Here is an 18,932-nt window from a genome sequence, read left to right on the forward strand (position 1 = left end):
CAACAGAATATCTTCTTTTAAATCAGTTCTCACTTCCCTTTTGTTCAGGACACCCTGTCAAGACAACCTGAAAGGAACTTTGGAAACTATTTTGCCTCTCTGGATAGCTAGCTCTAGGCTTCCTCTCCTGTGCCAGGGGAAGAATCTTCCTTTCCTAAAGTGTGCCAGTGTTACTGCCTGGTGAAAAAGTATATCTTAGAACTGGAACTGAGAACTGTAGATAAACTTCATCTTGTCTATGAAGAGCTCTAGATTTCTAAGAGAGAGCTACTGCATATTAAAGTTAAGGCACCTCATACAGCTGCTCTTTGTTTCCTGGTGTTTCTCATGAATAATGAGTCTTCCCTTGAAGATTTGGGGCTTTGATTTCCTAAGACTTGTATTCCCTTACAGAACTTGTAGACTGATGTCTGTAGGGTTTTTTGGTTTTATCATCCCTGTAGTCTCAGCCTCCATCTTACTACTTCTGCACCAATGTGAAATGAATCCATTCTGTTCTCTACTGAGATTATTCTAGATTTTTTTTTGATCTTTCCTAGATGTTGTAGATTTACCTCTCTCACCACTAATGAGACAAAAACATTTCTGTGGTTTCTCTCCTTAATTCTATATCCATCAAAATTTGATTTGGTTGCCAGTACCTGAAAATAATAGTGGCTTATAAAGATAGAATTCTGTTTTTATCTCATATAAATAAACGCAGTCTGGGGTGCTATGGCAGCTCCATGATCATCTAGGACACAGTCTCCTTTCATCCCATTGTTTTTCCTTCTTTATCCAAGATGGCTACTCCAGGCAGAATGTCTACATTTCCAGCAAGCAGGAGTGGAAAAGGAGAAGGACATTTTCCCCGTCCACAAAGGACTTCTCAGAAATTGCACATACCACCACCCTGCTTATTATCTTAAAAGCCAACATTTAGTTAACATAGCCATAGTCTAAGGGAGGCTTGGAAATATGTCTGGCTAAAAATAGGAACTCCTGATTGAGGAGAAGAAAGGGATGTTGGGGGGAACCATTGATCTCTGCTACATAAACCTTTTCTTTTGTGACTTAAATATTTTTCTGAGATGGTAAAGGAGAAAAGCATAGAATAATATGGAGTATATAACCAATTTAAAATAGATTTTTATCAGAATGAGCTCATAATTTTAGATTCTGAATTCTTGGCTCTTATTTAAAAATTTTTACATTGGTCTAGAAAGGTAGAAATTAACTAACTTTTAAGTTATTCATTATTTTTACTAATTTTTGGCAGTTTGACTTCTTTACTAAACATAGATCTAATGTTTTATCAAATTTTTAAATACAGCAAATACCATTGAGCATTGTCAATATAAAGGAAATATGTGCTTTTTATCTTTGTAGAAGATAAGTATATTTAACCCACTATTAAGAATAATTTACAGGGGCACCTGGGTGGCTCAGTCAGTTGAGTATCCGACTTTTGGTTTCAGCTCACGTCATGATCTTGGGGTCATGGGACTGGGTCCCATGGTGGGACCCGCGCTCAGTGTGGAGTTTGCTTGTCCCTTTCCCTCTGTTCCCTCCCCACCCAAATAAATAAATAAAAAAAAAATAAAAATAAAAATAAAATAAATAAAAATCTTAAAAAAAGAAAAATCTACAGAAAATATTTTAGCAATAGGTAACATACAAGCTCTTGGGTAGAATGAATTCAAATATATGGAAATTAAATGAAATCTAGAATAATTTTAGTTTACTGAAAATTAGCTGATATAATACACAATAGGTAGAATCCCATAGACAGTGCTGTTCTTCACAGCAGAGCTTAAGGAAAATATATTTAACATAATTATTTTCATTATTTAAAATGGTTTACTTAAAAAAAGCTCATGTGTAAGACTGTAAGTAATAATCATTTTTTCCTTCATAGGCAAGAAGTTTGATAGCTGTAGGACTGGGCGTTGCAGCTCTTGCATTTGCAGGTAAGAGAAAAAAAGATACTTATCAATAAATGTTGCAGAAGATATGTTTTCAGAAAGTTTCTGTAGTACTAATGAATCATCGAGCCTTACATCGAAAACCGGGGATGTACTGTATGGTGACTAACATAATATAATAAAAAATCATTATTAATAAAAAAAAAAAAAAAAGAAAGTTTCTGTAGTGAGTCACGAGGGGACCCTCCGTATTCTGACGTTTGGGTTTTAAGACATACATTCTCATTTTTGCGTCCATTTATAGTCACTGAACATTAGTCAATGTAGCAAAAACTAGATAAACTGTGTGGTGAAGAAAATTAACAATGTAGAAGCTAGGAAAACTAGCCCCAATAATAGTTGACTTTCCTGGCATTTTTTTACTTTGAGCTATAGTATACTTAAAAAAAATTCTTTAATATGAAGCAGTGTAAGTGATGAGGGGTTCCTTTATTCCCCCATGTTGATTTTTTTTCTTGCAGGATTAGATTATACATTTCCTGAGCTCTCGCTTTTTCTGGTGAGCATAGTTGTCCCCTGTAATGTGTTAGTTACTTCATTTTTAACGCATTGGTATAATTTCTTTGATAAACCCAGAAGAATTTCTTTTACTGCCCAAATCACCAAAGAATTGTTACAAAAATTTAAAGCAAAATTGCTATGTCTTCCAGTCACTAATTTATAGTTTTAAATTGCGTAGCTATTTCCTAATCATATGTTAATCTGAGAGCATCTCCTTGTTGATAAAGATTTACATTTTTTGTTTTAGAATTTGTATTTCAAGTTCCATGGATTTGATTTTGTTTCTTGGATCTTCTTTTTTTTTTTTTTTTAAGATTTTATTTATTTATTCGACAGAGATAGAGACAGCCAGCGAGAGAGGGAACACAAGCAGGGGGAGTGGGAGAGGAAGAAGCAAGCTCATAGCAGAGGAGCCTGATGTGGGGCTCGATCCCATAATGCCGGGATCACGCCCTGAGCCGAAGGCAGACGCTCAACCGCTGTGCCACCCAGGCGCCCCTCTTGGATCTTCTTTTTAAGTGAAGCTACATTCTTTTGTGGTTATGTGAAGTTAGTAAGATCCAGTAGAAAAATGAGACAAAAAATTTTGTTTTGTTTTCTATGGTACTTAATTTCACACAACTCTCTTTTAAAGCATCTTAACAATAAACACTTTAAAATCAAGAAGATCAGTGGTTCAGATTCTCTTGGTCTTTGTGCCGTCAGCGTCTTGTGTCTTGGCATTATAACTATAGTGAGGTTTCATAAGGAGATCATGTCCAAAAAGGAATTCTGACAAATTCACCCATAAACATGAAACAATTTTAGTGTTAACTGTTATAGTATTAACTATTATTGGCATAGTTATTTTAAAATTCAAATTAAGATTTTTATTTGAAATTAAAGACACTATACTTTTGCCAGGTTTTTCTTTCTAAAATGAGAAGAATTGGCATGTGTATTGTGTATATATCACACTGTTGCCAAGTTCTTACTACTAACTAGAATATTAAATAGCAGGCAGATCTCTTTCAGAGCCAAATATAACTGAATAATAGAATTTAGGGAAAAGTATACTTAAACTTGCTGGAACTAGGTCTTCTGGTTTATGACTCAAGTAAACCTTCAGATGTCACTTGTTGAAGGCTTTACCTGATGTTTTCATTGAGACTGCCTGATGTATGTGCTTTTAAAGGAATTTTGAGGTAATTTAAAAGCTATACTTTGTACTATCGTAGAATCAGATGGAAGTTCACATCTCTAGGATAAGAGATTTAGATGAGTTAGGCTTTCACTTATTTAATTTCACTTATTTAATTTATTTAATTTCACTTTATTTAATGCTTTCCTTGATATCAAGATTTATTTTATCTTCTACGTGGATTGACTGCTTCCCATTTTCCATCTCTAGCATCCTATTTTTCACTTTCACATGTTGTTTGCACAGGAGTAACAGTATGTTTAGACAGTTACTTTTTCTAAAAGATGTATGTAATTGAACTTCCCCAGTGGAAATTTTGATTTGCAACGAAGGTTATGGCTGGAAATTGAGTAAAGTCCAGAGTGTCATAATGGGTTTTCTAGCAAGATTTTTGGAAAGAAAGACACTACTATTAGTAGATACATATGCTGGTTAGGGTACCAAACTTAAATTAGCCAGGTAATATTTTATTCTTGTTCTATACCCTCGAAACAATTTGGAATCTGTTTTGCTATTGAAGATTCAGAGAAGTTTTAATTAATAGGATACCTAAGAAAAGAAAGCACCAAAATAAAATATGTTTTTAGGAGAATAGTCATCCTTAGTGAGAAATTGACAGTAAACATCTTTGGTGAATATTTCTTACATAACTGCTTTTTTACTTTAGAGGTAACTCCATTAAAATTATTCCTATGTTGTACAGATCATAAGTAGTTTTTGTTTTCTATATATTTCAAAGTGATTATCACTGAGAAAACCAGTACAGATAATCAGATGTGTGAATATACATACATGAGAGGACTTTATCTATAATTTGTGGTGGAAAGAGTACTAGGATATTATTTTTTTGTTACCTAGCATATTGTATAAATGTAAGATACATAAACGTTGACAATTTCTAATTTTATAATCATGAATTAGTACTTGATAAATTTAGTAACTACTTTAATGATGTTAATATGAAATGCTTCCTCTATTTAATAAATGAGAAATTTGAAAAAATAGGATTTCTGGTAAAGTTTGAAATCGTTGTTGAAATAATGTATATAGAAGAAGCTGTCAGCAAATACTGTGGTTAGTACCTTGTGGGTATTGTATTTGATTATAGAAAATATATTTGCTTTTGTTCCTGTTATTGTTTAGGTCGCTATGCATTTCAGATTTGGAAACCTCTAGAACAAGTAATCACAGAAACAGCAAAGAAGATTTCCACTCCTGTGAGTTAAAAATGGCTTTAGTTAGAAGGCTCATTTTGATTTTTGTTTATATGCCGTCTTTGATAGTAATTCAGAAAATGTCTTGGATTTTCCAACATTTGTAGTTTACTTTTTTCATTATATCCTTGGACAGTTTGTTTAATTTATTGATTTGTTTTAGTTTCTTGGCCACATTATTTTTATTTCTAACCTCATTCCTGCTTCGACATCTAATCATTATATTCTTTATATTAGTATCACACCAACTTTGAGGTAATTTATCTTCCTTGTTTAATTAATATTAATTTATTCTTGTAGTGCTTTTCTATACTACCCCTGTGGTAGAAGCTGGGTATAGTTGATGAACAAAACAGACATGGTCCCTACCCTGATGGAGCTTACCCAAGATTTTATTTCATCCTAAAATTTTGTACTAGTCCCCTTGTATTATACCACCTGGTCATCTCAAACATAAAATTATAAGAGTGCAATCCTGAAATCCTGTAGCGCTTATACATTCATCTACAGACATTGTAGTTACTCTGCTGAGCTGAATGTAAGTGAAGAATGAATGATAGTAGGTATCTAAAAAGCTACAGTGTAGTGAACTGGTTTGTAACTGGACACAATGCAAAGAAAACTCACTGAAGCATTACAGCACAAACATTGCCTTCGAAAATAGAAGGGAAATAGAAGCAGATACGGGATAGATCACCTTGGCTTGCAGCAATTTGAGAATGAATGGCTTGTTTTAGCAAAGGCATTACAGGCTTGTGAGGCTTAGTTAGTCATGAACAATGGCCACGCTGTCAAAGGATGACATATTGACAAATAATTAAATTCAGGTTCAAAAGAACTGCAAGTGATTTTGCAGACCTATAAATGTATGTCTGTGATTAGAGGGAACATGTTTTTGGGTTTTTTTTTTCCTTCTGTTTTCCTATTTATATTTTATTTGGCTGCAGTATTAATAGGTATTTAGCATTCATTCAGTAAATATTCATAAACTCCTACTACATGCCAGACATTGTTGTGGGGAGTGGGCTGTGGTCAGGGACCATACAAAGATATTGCCCTTAGGAGCATACATTTTAGTTGACACAGGCAATTAACGAGTAAATAAGTAAAATACATAATATGTAAAAGTGTTAACTGCTTTTAAGAAAACTGAATCAGTGTAAGAGGTTGAAGAATAACAACAGAGAGGAATCTATATTAGGTGGGTCAGGGAAGGCCTCTCTGAGAAGATGAGGGAGAAAGCCAGGTGAATGTCTGAAGAAAGAGCTTTCCAGGCGGTAAGAACACTGCAAAGGTCCTGAGGTGGAAATGAGCTTTGCAGCGAGAATAACTCCAGAAGAGGATGCAAAGCGAATAGTGGTAGAGTAGGGCCTAGATCATTTAAAGCCCAATAGACTATAGATAAAAACTGCAAATTTTACTTTCCTTATAATGGAAAGCTTTGGGAGGTTTTGAGCATGGGGCCAGTGTGTTTGCATTTTAGATGATCACTCTGCCCGCTGCACGGAGTGTAGACAAGAATGAGCCACAGTAAAAGCTATCCATCCAGTTAAGAGGGTATTGAGATAGTGCAGGTAATAGATAATGGTGGCTTGAAATATAGGAGGGGAAATAGCGTAGTTCTTTAATGGATTGTTATTTATGTCTTTCCATATGTTTATAAATAACGCATGGAGAAAATTTCAGAAATTATTTCTTTTCTGTTAAGGTGATTTTCAGTAGATATATTTATATTGTAAATTAAAGACTCACAAGTTTGTAGAACTACATTATTTAACATTGTAAAGGAAGAGAGAGCAAGAAAATGAGAAAATTTTCACTGCTCTGTGGAGGCTCACGGATAAGGTAGAATAACTTAAGAGATTGTCACAGGTATACTGAACTTGGTTCCTGCATTTCTTAAGGAGAGAGAAATGATGTATCCCTCTTTCCTTCTCCTTTGTGGGCCTGAGGTAAGGAACACTTTTATGTAAATCTGGCTCCTTCCCCCCCCCCCCCGACAGTACTACTCCTGCAATTTGTAGTGAAAATATTTCTTAGAACATCTTTATCATCATCATCGTCACCACCATCATCATCATACCTCTGTGAAGATAAGAGTGTCTTCAACAATTCTTTAAATATTAATAAGTTTAGGGAGACTTGGCACTAATGATTCCAAAGTGTCAAACTTCACAAAACACGACATTTACAGTGTTCTGGTGTTGTAAATATGATTCATTATGAAACCAAGTAGAGTTGCTAAAAAATGGGAATTGTAACCGTGTTCCACAAAATCTCTGTGACTCAAAAGAAAGCCTGCAAGTTTCAGGTTCCTATGGGTTCTTTTAAATTTTTCCTTGGAGTTTGCTTTCTCTGTGCTTTAACATCATCTTGTTCTTCAATCTCATCTTTGTTTTGTCATCCCTTTTTTCCCTCCATTTTTCTGAAATACTGCCTAGAGTAATTTTTCATATGAAATGCATGGTTGGTAAATGTCTTAGGTTCTTCTCTGCTAATAGTTTGTTTCTTTTGCTCTCACTGTTACTCATCAGTTAGCTGCTGGCTCTTTGGAATCTGGTGGAGCCAGTGTGAGAGGAGTACAGAAGTCTCTGCTCGGGGCTCCTGGCTGGCTCCGTCAGTGGAGCCTGCTGCAACGTTGGATCTTGGGGTCATGAGTTCGAGCCCCACATTGGGGGTAGAGATGACTTAAAAAAAAAAGAAAGTCTCTGCTCAGACTGAAATGAACCTCAGTGCCCACATACATGCTTTCCTGCATATTCTTAGCCACAGTTTCTGGTACACTCAGACTCTTAGCCAGAATTTCTGATGTTCTTATTCATACTCCTTTGTAAGCAGCCTGTTTTGGTTTTCTTCTGTTGTTTGTGTTTTAGGCTTTTAGTTTTTTGGTGATTTTTGTTTCTTTTTAACTCTGGAAGTTTTGGGGATTTTCTCTTTATTATTGATGTTCTGAAATTTCACAGGTATTCTTAGACAAGTGAAAATTGCCTTTTATTTTAGAAGATTCTCTTATACTGTTTTTTAATTATTTTTTCCTTCCATTGTCTTTTTTCTCTGTTCCTGGAACTCTTATCAGAGACACATTGTACCTCTAAGTCTATCCTTTATGTCTCTGAACATTTTCTTTCTTATTTTTCTTTCTTATTTTCCATCTTCTTATCTTTTTGTTTTCCATCCCGCAGTATTTCCACAGCTTATTTTCCACATCACCAGGTTGGTTTTTAGCAGTGGCCATTCTGTTATTTAGTCTATCCGCTAAATTTTTTACATCAGTATTATTTTAATATCTGGAAATTTTGTTTCCTTTTCATAGCAACTTATGCTTTTATGATAGGATATCAGATACTAATTCAAATTTTGTCAAATCCTCTTCTGCTTCCTGATTTATCTCCTTCCTCCAAAGACGAGTTGTTCCTTGTTCATCTTTGTTCTGCTTTTCCCCCGTAATAATGGATTTGTTCAAATGTCTGATAATCTTTGGTTATTGGTTTATGTTTGTGAGAACTAAGTTGATTAATATAAGTCACCTTCCTTGGCAGTTTAGCAGACTTACTTCAATAATTTAATTGAATGAGAGGGTTGATAGTAGGCTGTGAATACATAGATGGGTTATATCAACAGCATGTCTTCCAAAGCAAGGAGCCCAGAGGCAGTCTTGGACCTCCAGAGAGAGGTTGAGGAGAGATTGAGTACTATGTATATTTTATTCCTTGGCATAACTGTGTCCTTCCCCAGCCTTCTGGGTTCTGAAATGTGATATGCTAGTACTCTCCTTTGCTTCTCTTGGGACCTACCCCCTACAAGAACATTCATCCCAGGCATGCAGTTGTCTTTCTTAGCCTGAGGGCAAAATGACAGGCGGTAGGCCCTTATTATGCTCTGTATTACTAGAGTTAGGAATGGTCATCTCTGCTGTTCCAGTTTAATTAATTATCCTGATGTTTTATTATATTTGTTGACTCTAAAGGTAGGGTTTTCTTCTTAATTTCCTGAGAAGGGTTTTCTTCTTTCCTGTGGTGTTTGAGGCTGCAGTGATTTTTCTACATGTGCAGCCTTTCAGTGTTTCTTTACAGTTTTGGGTTTGTTACTTGTATCATCTCTTATTTTCTAGGCCTGTAATGGACTTTTCCTTTTAAAAACATCTCTCTTCTCATTTCAAAGGCACTTTAGAAAGCAAAAGACCTTTTTTATGCAATCTTCTGTTTTGAACCAGTACTTTTTTGCTTGATTTTTAATATATCAATATGTTATTAACTCAACTAATGTTTACCCCTAATTTTTTTCCTTTGGAAAAAACCCAAGTCATTCATCCTCTTTTAAGGCTTTTATTTTTCTGTTGTGAAAATGTCCTTTTATTTGAATAGTTTTTAAAATTTGGACTTCCCTTGTCTTATGGTTAAGTGAAATTCATGGAAACAGCACAAATTAAACTCATCCCTCTGATGCTCTCTAAATGAAATAGAGTGTTGTAAATAATAGGAATTTATAGTTTATGGTAAATGTATTTCTTCTCTTAAGATTATGGAATGATACAGTTCTTCTTTGGTTGTCTGGAGGGCTTTTGTATTTCAGGCTCTTGGCTGAGTAAATTTTCTAATGAAGATTTTGTTTAACTTGGTTCATTTCATATTTCCTTTAGTGATATATGGCATTTAATGCCAATTTTAGGTGGAAAATGATTTTGAGGTATGTTGTTTATATATATACTTTATGAATAGAATAATACAAAATAATAATTTGTAAGGTTCAGGGTATATTTCAAATAGACAGCAGCATAAAAGTAGTGGAATCATACTGTTTCTGTTCTTAGAAATTCTGTTAGAAAAGTGTAAACAAACAAACAAAGTTGAACTACCCACTCTGTTTGATAGAGTTGTCCTATAGTTGTTCCTTACCGATACGCGCGGATTCGCTTACTCATAAGCAGGTCAGTGATTTAGGGTGTGAGCCTCATCCAAATGCTAGATTTTAAGTTCTGGGTCTCCTTTTCCACCTGGGCAAAACTAAAAGTAAAAAATTGCTCAGATACAATATCTGCCATTGGGGTTAATGAGCTTTGTGATTAGTGGGAGTGACACTTCATGAAACATCAATTTATCATGTTTATTATGTTTTAATTTTGGAGCTCCCTAAGGTAAATAAATACTTATAGAAATGTCAGGGAGAAAGGTATGCATCTAGTAAAAATTTTAGTCTGCTGAGAGAAAACTTAAAACCAGCTCTTATTCCTCTGTTAAATCCCCTAGTCCTTTATATGTTCTGCTCTGTGTACGTGTGCACATGTATAATTTGTCCAGGTTACTACGTGTGCTTAAATAATTTGATTTTCTTCCTTCCCTCACAACTTGGAGAAGGGTATATTGTTTTTAGTTTTCTTTCTAGATTGTAAATTACTTGCAGCTTGAAATAGTAAATCATATTCCTCACAACACTGGTACATTGGTAGATTAGTATCTGTGTGATGAAGGACAAAACTTGACCTGTCGCATTTGAAATGTTCCTGGCATGTACTAGGTGCTGAAGTGCTTGTTAAATGAATTAATTGCCAGGGCATTATTACCAAGTAGAAATTTATAACAAGCTCTTCAAAGACAACAGCTTATATAAATGACCAGATCTGACTCATTTTTTAAATTCTAATAATTTCCTTGGTCTTTTATTTAGTTCTCCTTTTTTAAAAATTGTACAAGTAGCTTATGTTCATTGTTGAAAATTTAGAAAGTAAAAATAAACATAAGGAAGAAAAAAATTATTCATGATGTCACCAACCAAAAATAACATTTTAGTGTATATACTTCCCGATGTTGTTTTATGTAAACATACACTTACTTATTTTTCCTTACAAAAATAGGGGTTCATGTTTTAAAAACATGTGCAGTACAATCATTGTTGTGTTTTTGTCCTTCTAAAAGTTGAGTTCATGCATCCTGTTTCTCTGTGAAGAACTCCTAAAGCATTGTCTGTACTTGCTGTCTCCCATTCCTTCCCTCCTGTTCTCTCTTAAACCCACTCTAGTCAGACTCTCACTCCCAATCCCTGCAGCTCTTGTCAAAGACTTTGACCTCTTTGATAAATGCAGCAGTCCGTCTCAGCTCACATCTGACCTAGCCTATAAGAAGTGTTCGAAACTGTTTTCCCTTCCTTACTTTTGGTGTCTGCTTTTCCTTCTGCCTCACTGCTGGGCCTCCTCAGTCTGCTTACTGATTCATCTCCATTTCTCTGCCCCTCAAACTTGCAGTCTGTAGGGCTCAGTCTTTGGACTTCTCTCACTCCTTGGGTGATCTCACCCAGTCTCATGGCTTTACATACTGTTTATATACTCATGACTCCCAAATGTTACCTCCAAGTCAGACTTCTCCATTTAGCTTTGGATATCTCCATTTAGCCCAAAAAGACCACCAGCATGTGAATAATAACCAATAGTTAGATGGTTGTGTGATCAAAGCCCTGATTGGCACGCCTTAGCAGCCAGTCCACAGGGGGCCCCCCACTCAGGATGCTTGAGATAGATCCACAAAAGAACTCATAAGAACCCCTAGATTTAAATGTCAAAACAGTAACCCTCTTGGGTCCCCTCCCTCTCTGGGAGCTTTGTACTGTCGCTCAATAAACTTTGCCTTGCTGCCCACCACTCTTCTTCTGGTCTGCTTCTTCATTCTTCAAAGCAGCATGACCAAGAACCGCGGGCACTAAAGGAATAGAAATCCTGCAACGGTAGTTCATTAGGGAATGCTCTTAGGATGGACAGCTCCAGAAGGGAAGAGAAGGAAGGACAAAGCGACAGTTTAGGCTGCAGTACAGTCGTAACAAAGGCCTCAGCCAACCCCATGCCAAGCTCTGAAGCTTGGATGGCTCATTGTGGTTGTCCCAGATTGGGGCAAGGAGCCATGAGACTAAATGATATCACCTGATAAGTGAATTATAGATATGAAGGCTAAGGACTGAGCTCTAGAGAACTACAATGTTTATACCCCCATATCAACCAGTCATTAAACAGAGCTCTGGGAAGGGGACCTAACTTGGCTTTCTTCAGCCAAGGCAATTCCTAAGAGTCTCACAGCTGACTGCTGTCTGCCAGCAACAGCCCCAGCATCCAAAGTGTAAGTCCTTCACTTCTGAAGGGGAAGCTGTGCAGTGTATAATGGTGATTACTACGTCATCTTTAATCCTTCTCTTTCTCATATCCCTTATTTAATCTACCAAGAAAATGTTAGGGTTGCTTTCAGAATATATCTAGCATTGTTCACTTTTAAACTAGCTCTGCTATTACCACTTTGGCCCATACCACCATCATCTCTTGTCTGGATTATTGTTATGTCCTCTTTTTTTTTTTTTTTTTTAAAGATTTTATGTATTTATTTAATAGAGAGACAGCCAGCGAGAGAGGGAACATAGGCAGGGGGAGTGGGAGAGGAAGAATCAGGTTCCCAGTAGAGCAGGGAGCCTGATGCAGGGCTCGATGCGGGGCTCAATCCCAGGATTCTGGGATCACTCCCTGAGCTGAAGGCAGATGTTTAACGACTGAGCCACCCAGGTGCCCCTATTTTTGTGTCCTCTTAACTGGTCTCCTGCTTCCCTTTTGCACCTTTCTATTTTCCACATGGCATTTAGAGTAATCCTTTCAAAATAAAGTCAAACGACATTACTCCAATGCTCTGAGAGTAGAATCCTAAATTATTTCTGTTACTTATAGCCTTTCCCCGCCAACCTGGCCCATTTGCCTCTCTAATATTACGCTCTTCCTTGCTTATGCCTTTCCAGCCACCTTTCAGTGACCTTGCCGTCATTTTCTCGTGTCTCTTGGCCTGCCTGTCTGCTATCCTGATGTCCTCCTCACCGTGTCAGTTCCTCCTCTTCCTTCTCTTTTTTCCAGGAGGTAAAAAGATGTGTGTCATATCAACATTAGTGACTTATCAAGGTTGTCCAATGAGAAAATTGCTCCAGAGCCTAGGAAAAGTTCAAGCCTTTTGCTTCTACTGATTTCTTTTATTCTGTTATATCTTAATGTAGAAAAATTAATGTATTTGAAAGTGAAAAAAATTGTCAATGTTTTTTAAGTTCATCTTGGTTATAGTTTCTTGTGAAGGATCATTGTTTAGTGCTCCCCCCTCCACAGTTTCGAGTTGACTTCTGATAAAATGCGTTACTCTTACTGCAGCTATGATGGGATTGAGGTCATGCTACCTCATTCATGGAACTAATTATTTCATGTTCTTTCTTTCCTGTACAGAGCCTTTCATCCTACTATAAAGGAGGATTTGAACAGAAAATGAGTAGGCGAGAAGCTAGTCTTATTTTGGGTATAAGGTAGGTGTGCTGCGTAAGTATTATTGTTCTGTGGCCAAGCTTCTTTTGAAAAAAGGAGAAAATGTTACAGTAAAGTTATCCTTGTATTTTAAATTATGAATAGGAAGCAGAGGAGAAAATACAAAATTTTTACATTTTAAAACCTCAAATCTAAGAGAATATCCTACTGCCCCTAAAAATATCAGGCATGATGTGATGTGTCTTTATTCCTTAACAAGGAACTCTGAATACTAGTTTCACAGCAATTATCAAAATATCTCTTTGTGACACTGAATTCTTTCTGAATTTAGTTTTATAATTTGATATCTATCATTTTTCTGTTATAATATGAGATCTGTTTCACAGTTCTTTTCTATTTCCATAATTTGACATCTAGCATATTTTATTCTAATTATTTCACCTTAGTATCTATTTATTGTGTGACTTTGGACAGCGTAGGAGAAAGTTAATGTTTTGTGTGATTGCGCTGTGATATTTTCTTAACTTTTAGTGTTAAGTAATATCCCCTGCTATAGATTTGCTAGTCACTATATTCATTTGTTTACCTTATGTTCCTTTAGAACTCACTCAGGTTTTTGTGGGGTTGGTTACAGTATGTCATCTACAACAGATCTTCTGATGATTTAATCAGTACAAGCAAAATAGATCATAAAGCCCGATGTTGATATTCTTCTAAATGTCTTGTAGATAAGCAGATTTTTAAGGCCAAAATATTTAATTATTTCTTTTGACTTAGCAAGAAAACAGAGCGGTGGAGAGCAAGGGAAATAGCTCAGTTCAGCTTGGTACTTTATTAAATAAGAGATGAAATATCTCACTGAAAATAGGTTTTAGGTAGGGGAACCAAATTAGGAGGTTGGCTATATTGCTGATTATTATTTGCTTTAATATTATTCAGGATGGCATTATTATTTTTCTTGAACTTTTATTGGGCCCCCATACTATCCTATTTATAGTCTTGAAATGTGAATATGAAACTTACTTTAAAATTGAACACAAAGGTTTTTGAGATTATCAGTTAACATCATCCAAGGTACTCCTGTTGTTGAGACAGATAATTAGAACTTAAGATTTATGGTTATAAAGGTTTATCCTGTTGAACTAGAAGCTGTAGAAAATTTCACAAGGATAATTTGCTGATTAAGATTATATCCTCTAATAACAGGTGAGTCTGAGTATGAATACTGGTTTTACCATTTACTAGCAATGTGACCTCAATGTCATTTATAAAGTACAGATAATATCACTTTCTATTGCGTAGGATTTTTGTGAAGACTATTACATAGATAATTCTTAATATAAACATGGCACTTAGTAACTACTCAACAAATACCAGCTGAGCAAAACAGATCCTTATCCTGGTTCTGTCAGTGAATCACTGCATTGTACGAGCCTGGTCAAATTATTTTTAGCTCTTCTGCCCTTCAGTTTCCTCAGTTTTGAGTAGAATTAATACTATTTAGCCTTGTTGAAATAATAGAAAACACTAGGAGGATACCTTTTTATAGAAGTACCTACCAAATAACAGGTGCTAAATAAATGTTGACTCCTCTTTCTTCCCATCTGTATCACAAATGCGGAAGCTAAATATTTGCCCTTAACATGTTAAATAGAAAGGTAAGCCTTATTTGCTTTCCTCTAGCCTTTTCTTTCAATCAGGTAGTGTTGATTTTGAGAAGATTCTTTAAGTTGTGAATACATTACCATGGCTCCATTCTCTGTGATCTATGAATCTAAACTATTTAGACTATATAACAAGTAGGTAAAGGCAAAATGGAGCTGACTCTGTTGATGACCTATTAAAAAATATTCTATGTGCTACTAGATGATTCTGTACATTCTTACATATTTCATGAAGCCTAAAATATTTTACTGAGCTGCCCAGATAAACTATTATTATACCTGTTACTTTCTGAAATGATGCACATGTGTGATTTTCATACTTTCTGAAAACTTCTGTGGAACTGTGTTAAGCTAAATGTTATTCAAAAGACCAATAGTAAAAACAATGAAACCAAAACTGCTCCAGTTGCCAGAGGATTAGAGAAAAGCACTCAGTTGCATGCACCCCACCTCCCAGTCAAGTGCATTCCAGGGAACACAGTGTGTATTCCTTGATCTAGGAAATGTGATATTTAAAGTTATAATTTCAATTTTTTGGTGAAATTGTCTGTACTGGAGATACATTGCTCTTTATTTAGTTTTTATACTATGTTTAAGAACTAGGATTCTCCCATTTTGTTTAATCTTTAGAACAAATAAATTTATTAAATGTACTAAGTTCCTAGAGACTTAATATAGCAATAAGGAAAAGGGAATAAACTCTGCAGGCACACAAGAATACTTCCCTCATCCCCAAAGTTCACCATGAAGAGTCTGATAATTATTATCTTAAGGGCAGAATGGTTTGAATGGCATACTTGTACATATAAACTCTCCTTGCATTTCTTACTTCCTCCAGTCTATCTAGTTCGGTGGATGGCAGACCTCATTGTACATAATGCTTTATGGACTTTATGTACAAAACCATGTGTACTGTTTTTTATAGGCAATGTAAGTGATTACCAAGGATAATCTATCAGGTATAATTATCAAGGATAATATTCAGGTTTTGTCTTGTGTGCTAAATTAAAGTTTAATATCCAGAATAAAATGCAACCTACCATACAAGCTCCCTCCAAAAACACATAGAATGCAAATTTGGATTTTACTGAACTTACATCTTCACTATGTAGTGGTCTACATTTGATTTGCTTTATGAAATGTTTTTTAAAGCTCCTCTTTTTCTACTTTAAAATTTTCTATAGTAGAATAATCCCTTATCGTGTTAGTATTTACTAATATAGAGCCATTATTCTTTGAAGGAATTTACCTTTTTATAGCCATTTTCTTTTGGAGGGCTGTATAAAATGCATTAAGCACATATTGCGTTATTCAATACTAGATACTATTTTAAGATACAAATCATATCTTCTGCTCTTTAGTATCTTCCTAAGGAGACATGTCAAACATCTATAGAACAACTAGAAAACATAACTAATAAAGGAAAGCAGTGCTACAGAGTACCACAAAAGAGAATGATAATGTAAGTTTACTACAGGAAACTAAACATACTGGAATTAAAAAAAAATAATAATATGGGAGTTAAGATGGCGGAGGAGTAGGGGACCCCTTTTTCAGCCGGTCCCCTGAGTCGAGCTGGATAGGTACCAGACCAGCCTGAACATCCACGGAATCAGCCTGAGACGCAGGAAGATACGTCTGGATCTCTACAAATGAACATCTCCAGCGCTGAGTATTGAGGTACGAAGAGGGGAGCCGTGAAACCGTGCACAGATATCAGAAGATAAACGGAAGGGGGAGGGAGCTGCCGCGTTCGGGCACCGGGAAGTGGTAGCCACCTGTACGGGGGAGCGGGCGGACTTGCGGACCGGCACCCGCGAGACAGCAGACTGAGACCGTGAGCGGGGAGCGAGGTCCACCAGACTTCTCACGGAGCTCCGGTGTGCTCACTGGAACCAGACTGAGACCGGGAGCTCCGGGAACTCGCGGGGGCATCTGGCAGCTGGTGGTGCTAGAAACACAAAGGACAGAGATGTGCTGGTTCTGGAAGTGAGGGCTGGGACGCCGGGTGTGGGGCGCACATCGCAGGACCCTGCAGGGTTGAGCAGCACCAACAGAAACAGAGTTAAAGTGGCCAGAACATCAGTGGAGAATGGTCCGCGATCCCTCTGTTCTGAGACAGAGGCTGAGATTCTGACTCTCAGAAGAGGCACAGCAAACCGCCAGGGAAAGCCGCCAGAGAACAAAAGCCTGGAAAGACCGGCTCACAGTGTGCCCATCCCCATCCCCCCTCGCAGGGGACACGGAGACCCTACCCAAACAGGGTTGCCTGAGTATCGGCGCGGCAGGCCCCTCTCCCAGAAGGCAGGCTGAAAAATCAAGAAGCCCACATCCCTAAGATCCCTATAAAACAAGGGCGCACGGCCTGGGTCCTGGTCAATAATTTGGGCTCTGGACAACCCCGCAACGTCTCCTCATCAGAATGATGAGAAGGAGAAATCCCCCCAGCAAAGAAAAGACAATGAGTCTGTGGCCTCTGCCACAGAACTAATGGATATGGATATAACCAAATTATCAGAAACAGAATTCAGAGTAAAAATTGTCAAGATGATCTGTAGACTTGAAAAAAGTATTAACGAAAATGTTAATGAGAATATAGAATCTCTAAGGGCAAAGTGAGAGCGAATCTGGCAGAAATTAAAAATTCTATGAGCCAAATGCAGTCAAAACTAGAGGCTCTGACGGCCAGGGTGAATGAGGCAGAAGAATGTATCAGCGAATTGGAGGATGGGTTAGTAGAAGAAAAAGCTAAAATAGAATCTGGACTCAAAAAAATCCACGCTCAGGAATGTAGGTTACGGGAGATTACTGACTCAATGAAACGTTCCAATGTCAGAATCATTGGCATCCCTGAGGGGGTGGAGAAAAACAGAGGTCTAGAAGAGATATTTGAACAAATTGTAGCTGAAAACTTCCCTAATCTAGCAAGGGAAACAAACATTCGCGTCCAAGAGGCAGAGAGGACCCCTCCCAAGCTCAACCACGACAAACCTACACCACGTCACGTCATAGTGCATTTCGCAAATATTAGATCCAAGGATACAGTATTGAAAGCGGCCAGGGCAAAGAAATTTCTCACGTACCAAGGCAAAGGTATCAGAATTACGTCAGACCTGTCTACACAGCCCTGGAATGAGAGAAAGGGTTGGGCGGGCATTTTTAAAGCTCTTTCAGAGAAAAACATCCTGCCAAGGATCCTTTATCCAGCAAGGCTGTCATTCAGAATGGATGGAGAAATAAAGACCTTCCAGAATCGCCAGTCATTGACCAATTTCGTAACCATGAAACCAGCCCTACAGGAGATATTAAGGGTGGTTCTATAAACGTAAAAAGGCCCCAAGAGTGATACAGAACAGAAAGTCACAATCTATAGAAACAAAGACTTTACTGGCAATATGGCATCATTAAAATCATATCTCTCATAATCAGTCTCAATGTAAATGGCCTAAATGCTCCCATAAAGCGCCACAGGGTTGCAGATTGGATAAAAAGACATGACCCATCCATTTGCTGTCTACAAGAGACTCATTCTGAACCTAAAGATACATTCAGACAGAAAGTAAAGGGATGGAATACCATCTTTCACGCCAATGGACCTCAAAAGAAAGCTGGGGTAGCAATTCTCATATCAGACAGATTGGATTTTAAACTAAAGACTATAGTTAGAGACACAGAAGGGCACTGTATTATTCTTAAAGGATGTATCCAACAAGTGGATATGACAATTTTAAATATATATGCCCCCAACAGGGGAGCAGCAAGATACACAAGCCAACTCTTAACCACGATAAGGAGACATATAGATAAAAATACACTAATAGTAGGGGACCTCAACACTCTACTATCAGCAATAGACAGATCACCTAAGCAAGAAATCAGCAAAGAAACAAGAGCTTTGAATGCCATACTCGACGAGTTGGGCCTCATAGATATACATAGAACACTATACCCCAGAACCAAAGAATACTCATTCTATTCTAATGCCCATGGAACATTCTCAAGAATAGACCATGTTCTGGGTCACAAAACAGGTCTCAACCGATACCAAAAGACTGAAATTATTCCCTGCATATTCTCAGACCACAACGCTCTGAAATTGGAACTCAACCACAAGGAAAAATTTGGAAGAAACTCAAACACTTG

At 36.9% G+C, this 18,932-nt stretch overlaps 1 protein-coding gene across 1 annotated transcript in view; it reads left to right on the plus strand.

The window, feature by feature from the left end:
• The window catches only part of DNAJC15 (DnaJ heat shock protein family (Hsp40) member C15), an 87,017-nt gene that overhangs the window by 25,124 nt on the left and 42,961 nt on the right, over positions 1–18,932 (plus strand). Inside the window, exons 2-4 of the mRNA XM_026493326.4 lie at positions 1,898–1,949; positions 4,789–4,862; positions 13,090–13,166. Of these exons, the coding sequence (XP_026349111.1) occupies positions 1,898–1,949; positions 4,789–4,862; positions 13,090–13,166 (203 nt within the window). The remainder of the gene's footprint in view (positions 1–1,897; positions 1,950–4,788; positions 4,863–13,089; positions 13,167–18,932) is intronic.

Source organism: Ursus arctos, unplaced genomic scaffold, assembly GCF_023065955.2.
Source record: "Ursus arctos isolate Adak ecotype North America unplaced genomic scaffold, UrsArc2.0 scaffold_10, whole genome shotgun sequence".
Taxonomy (NCBI): Eukaryota; Metazoa; Chordata; class Mammalia; order Carnivora; family Ursidae; genus Ursus; species Ursus arctos.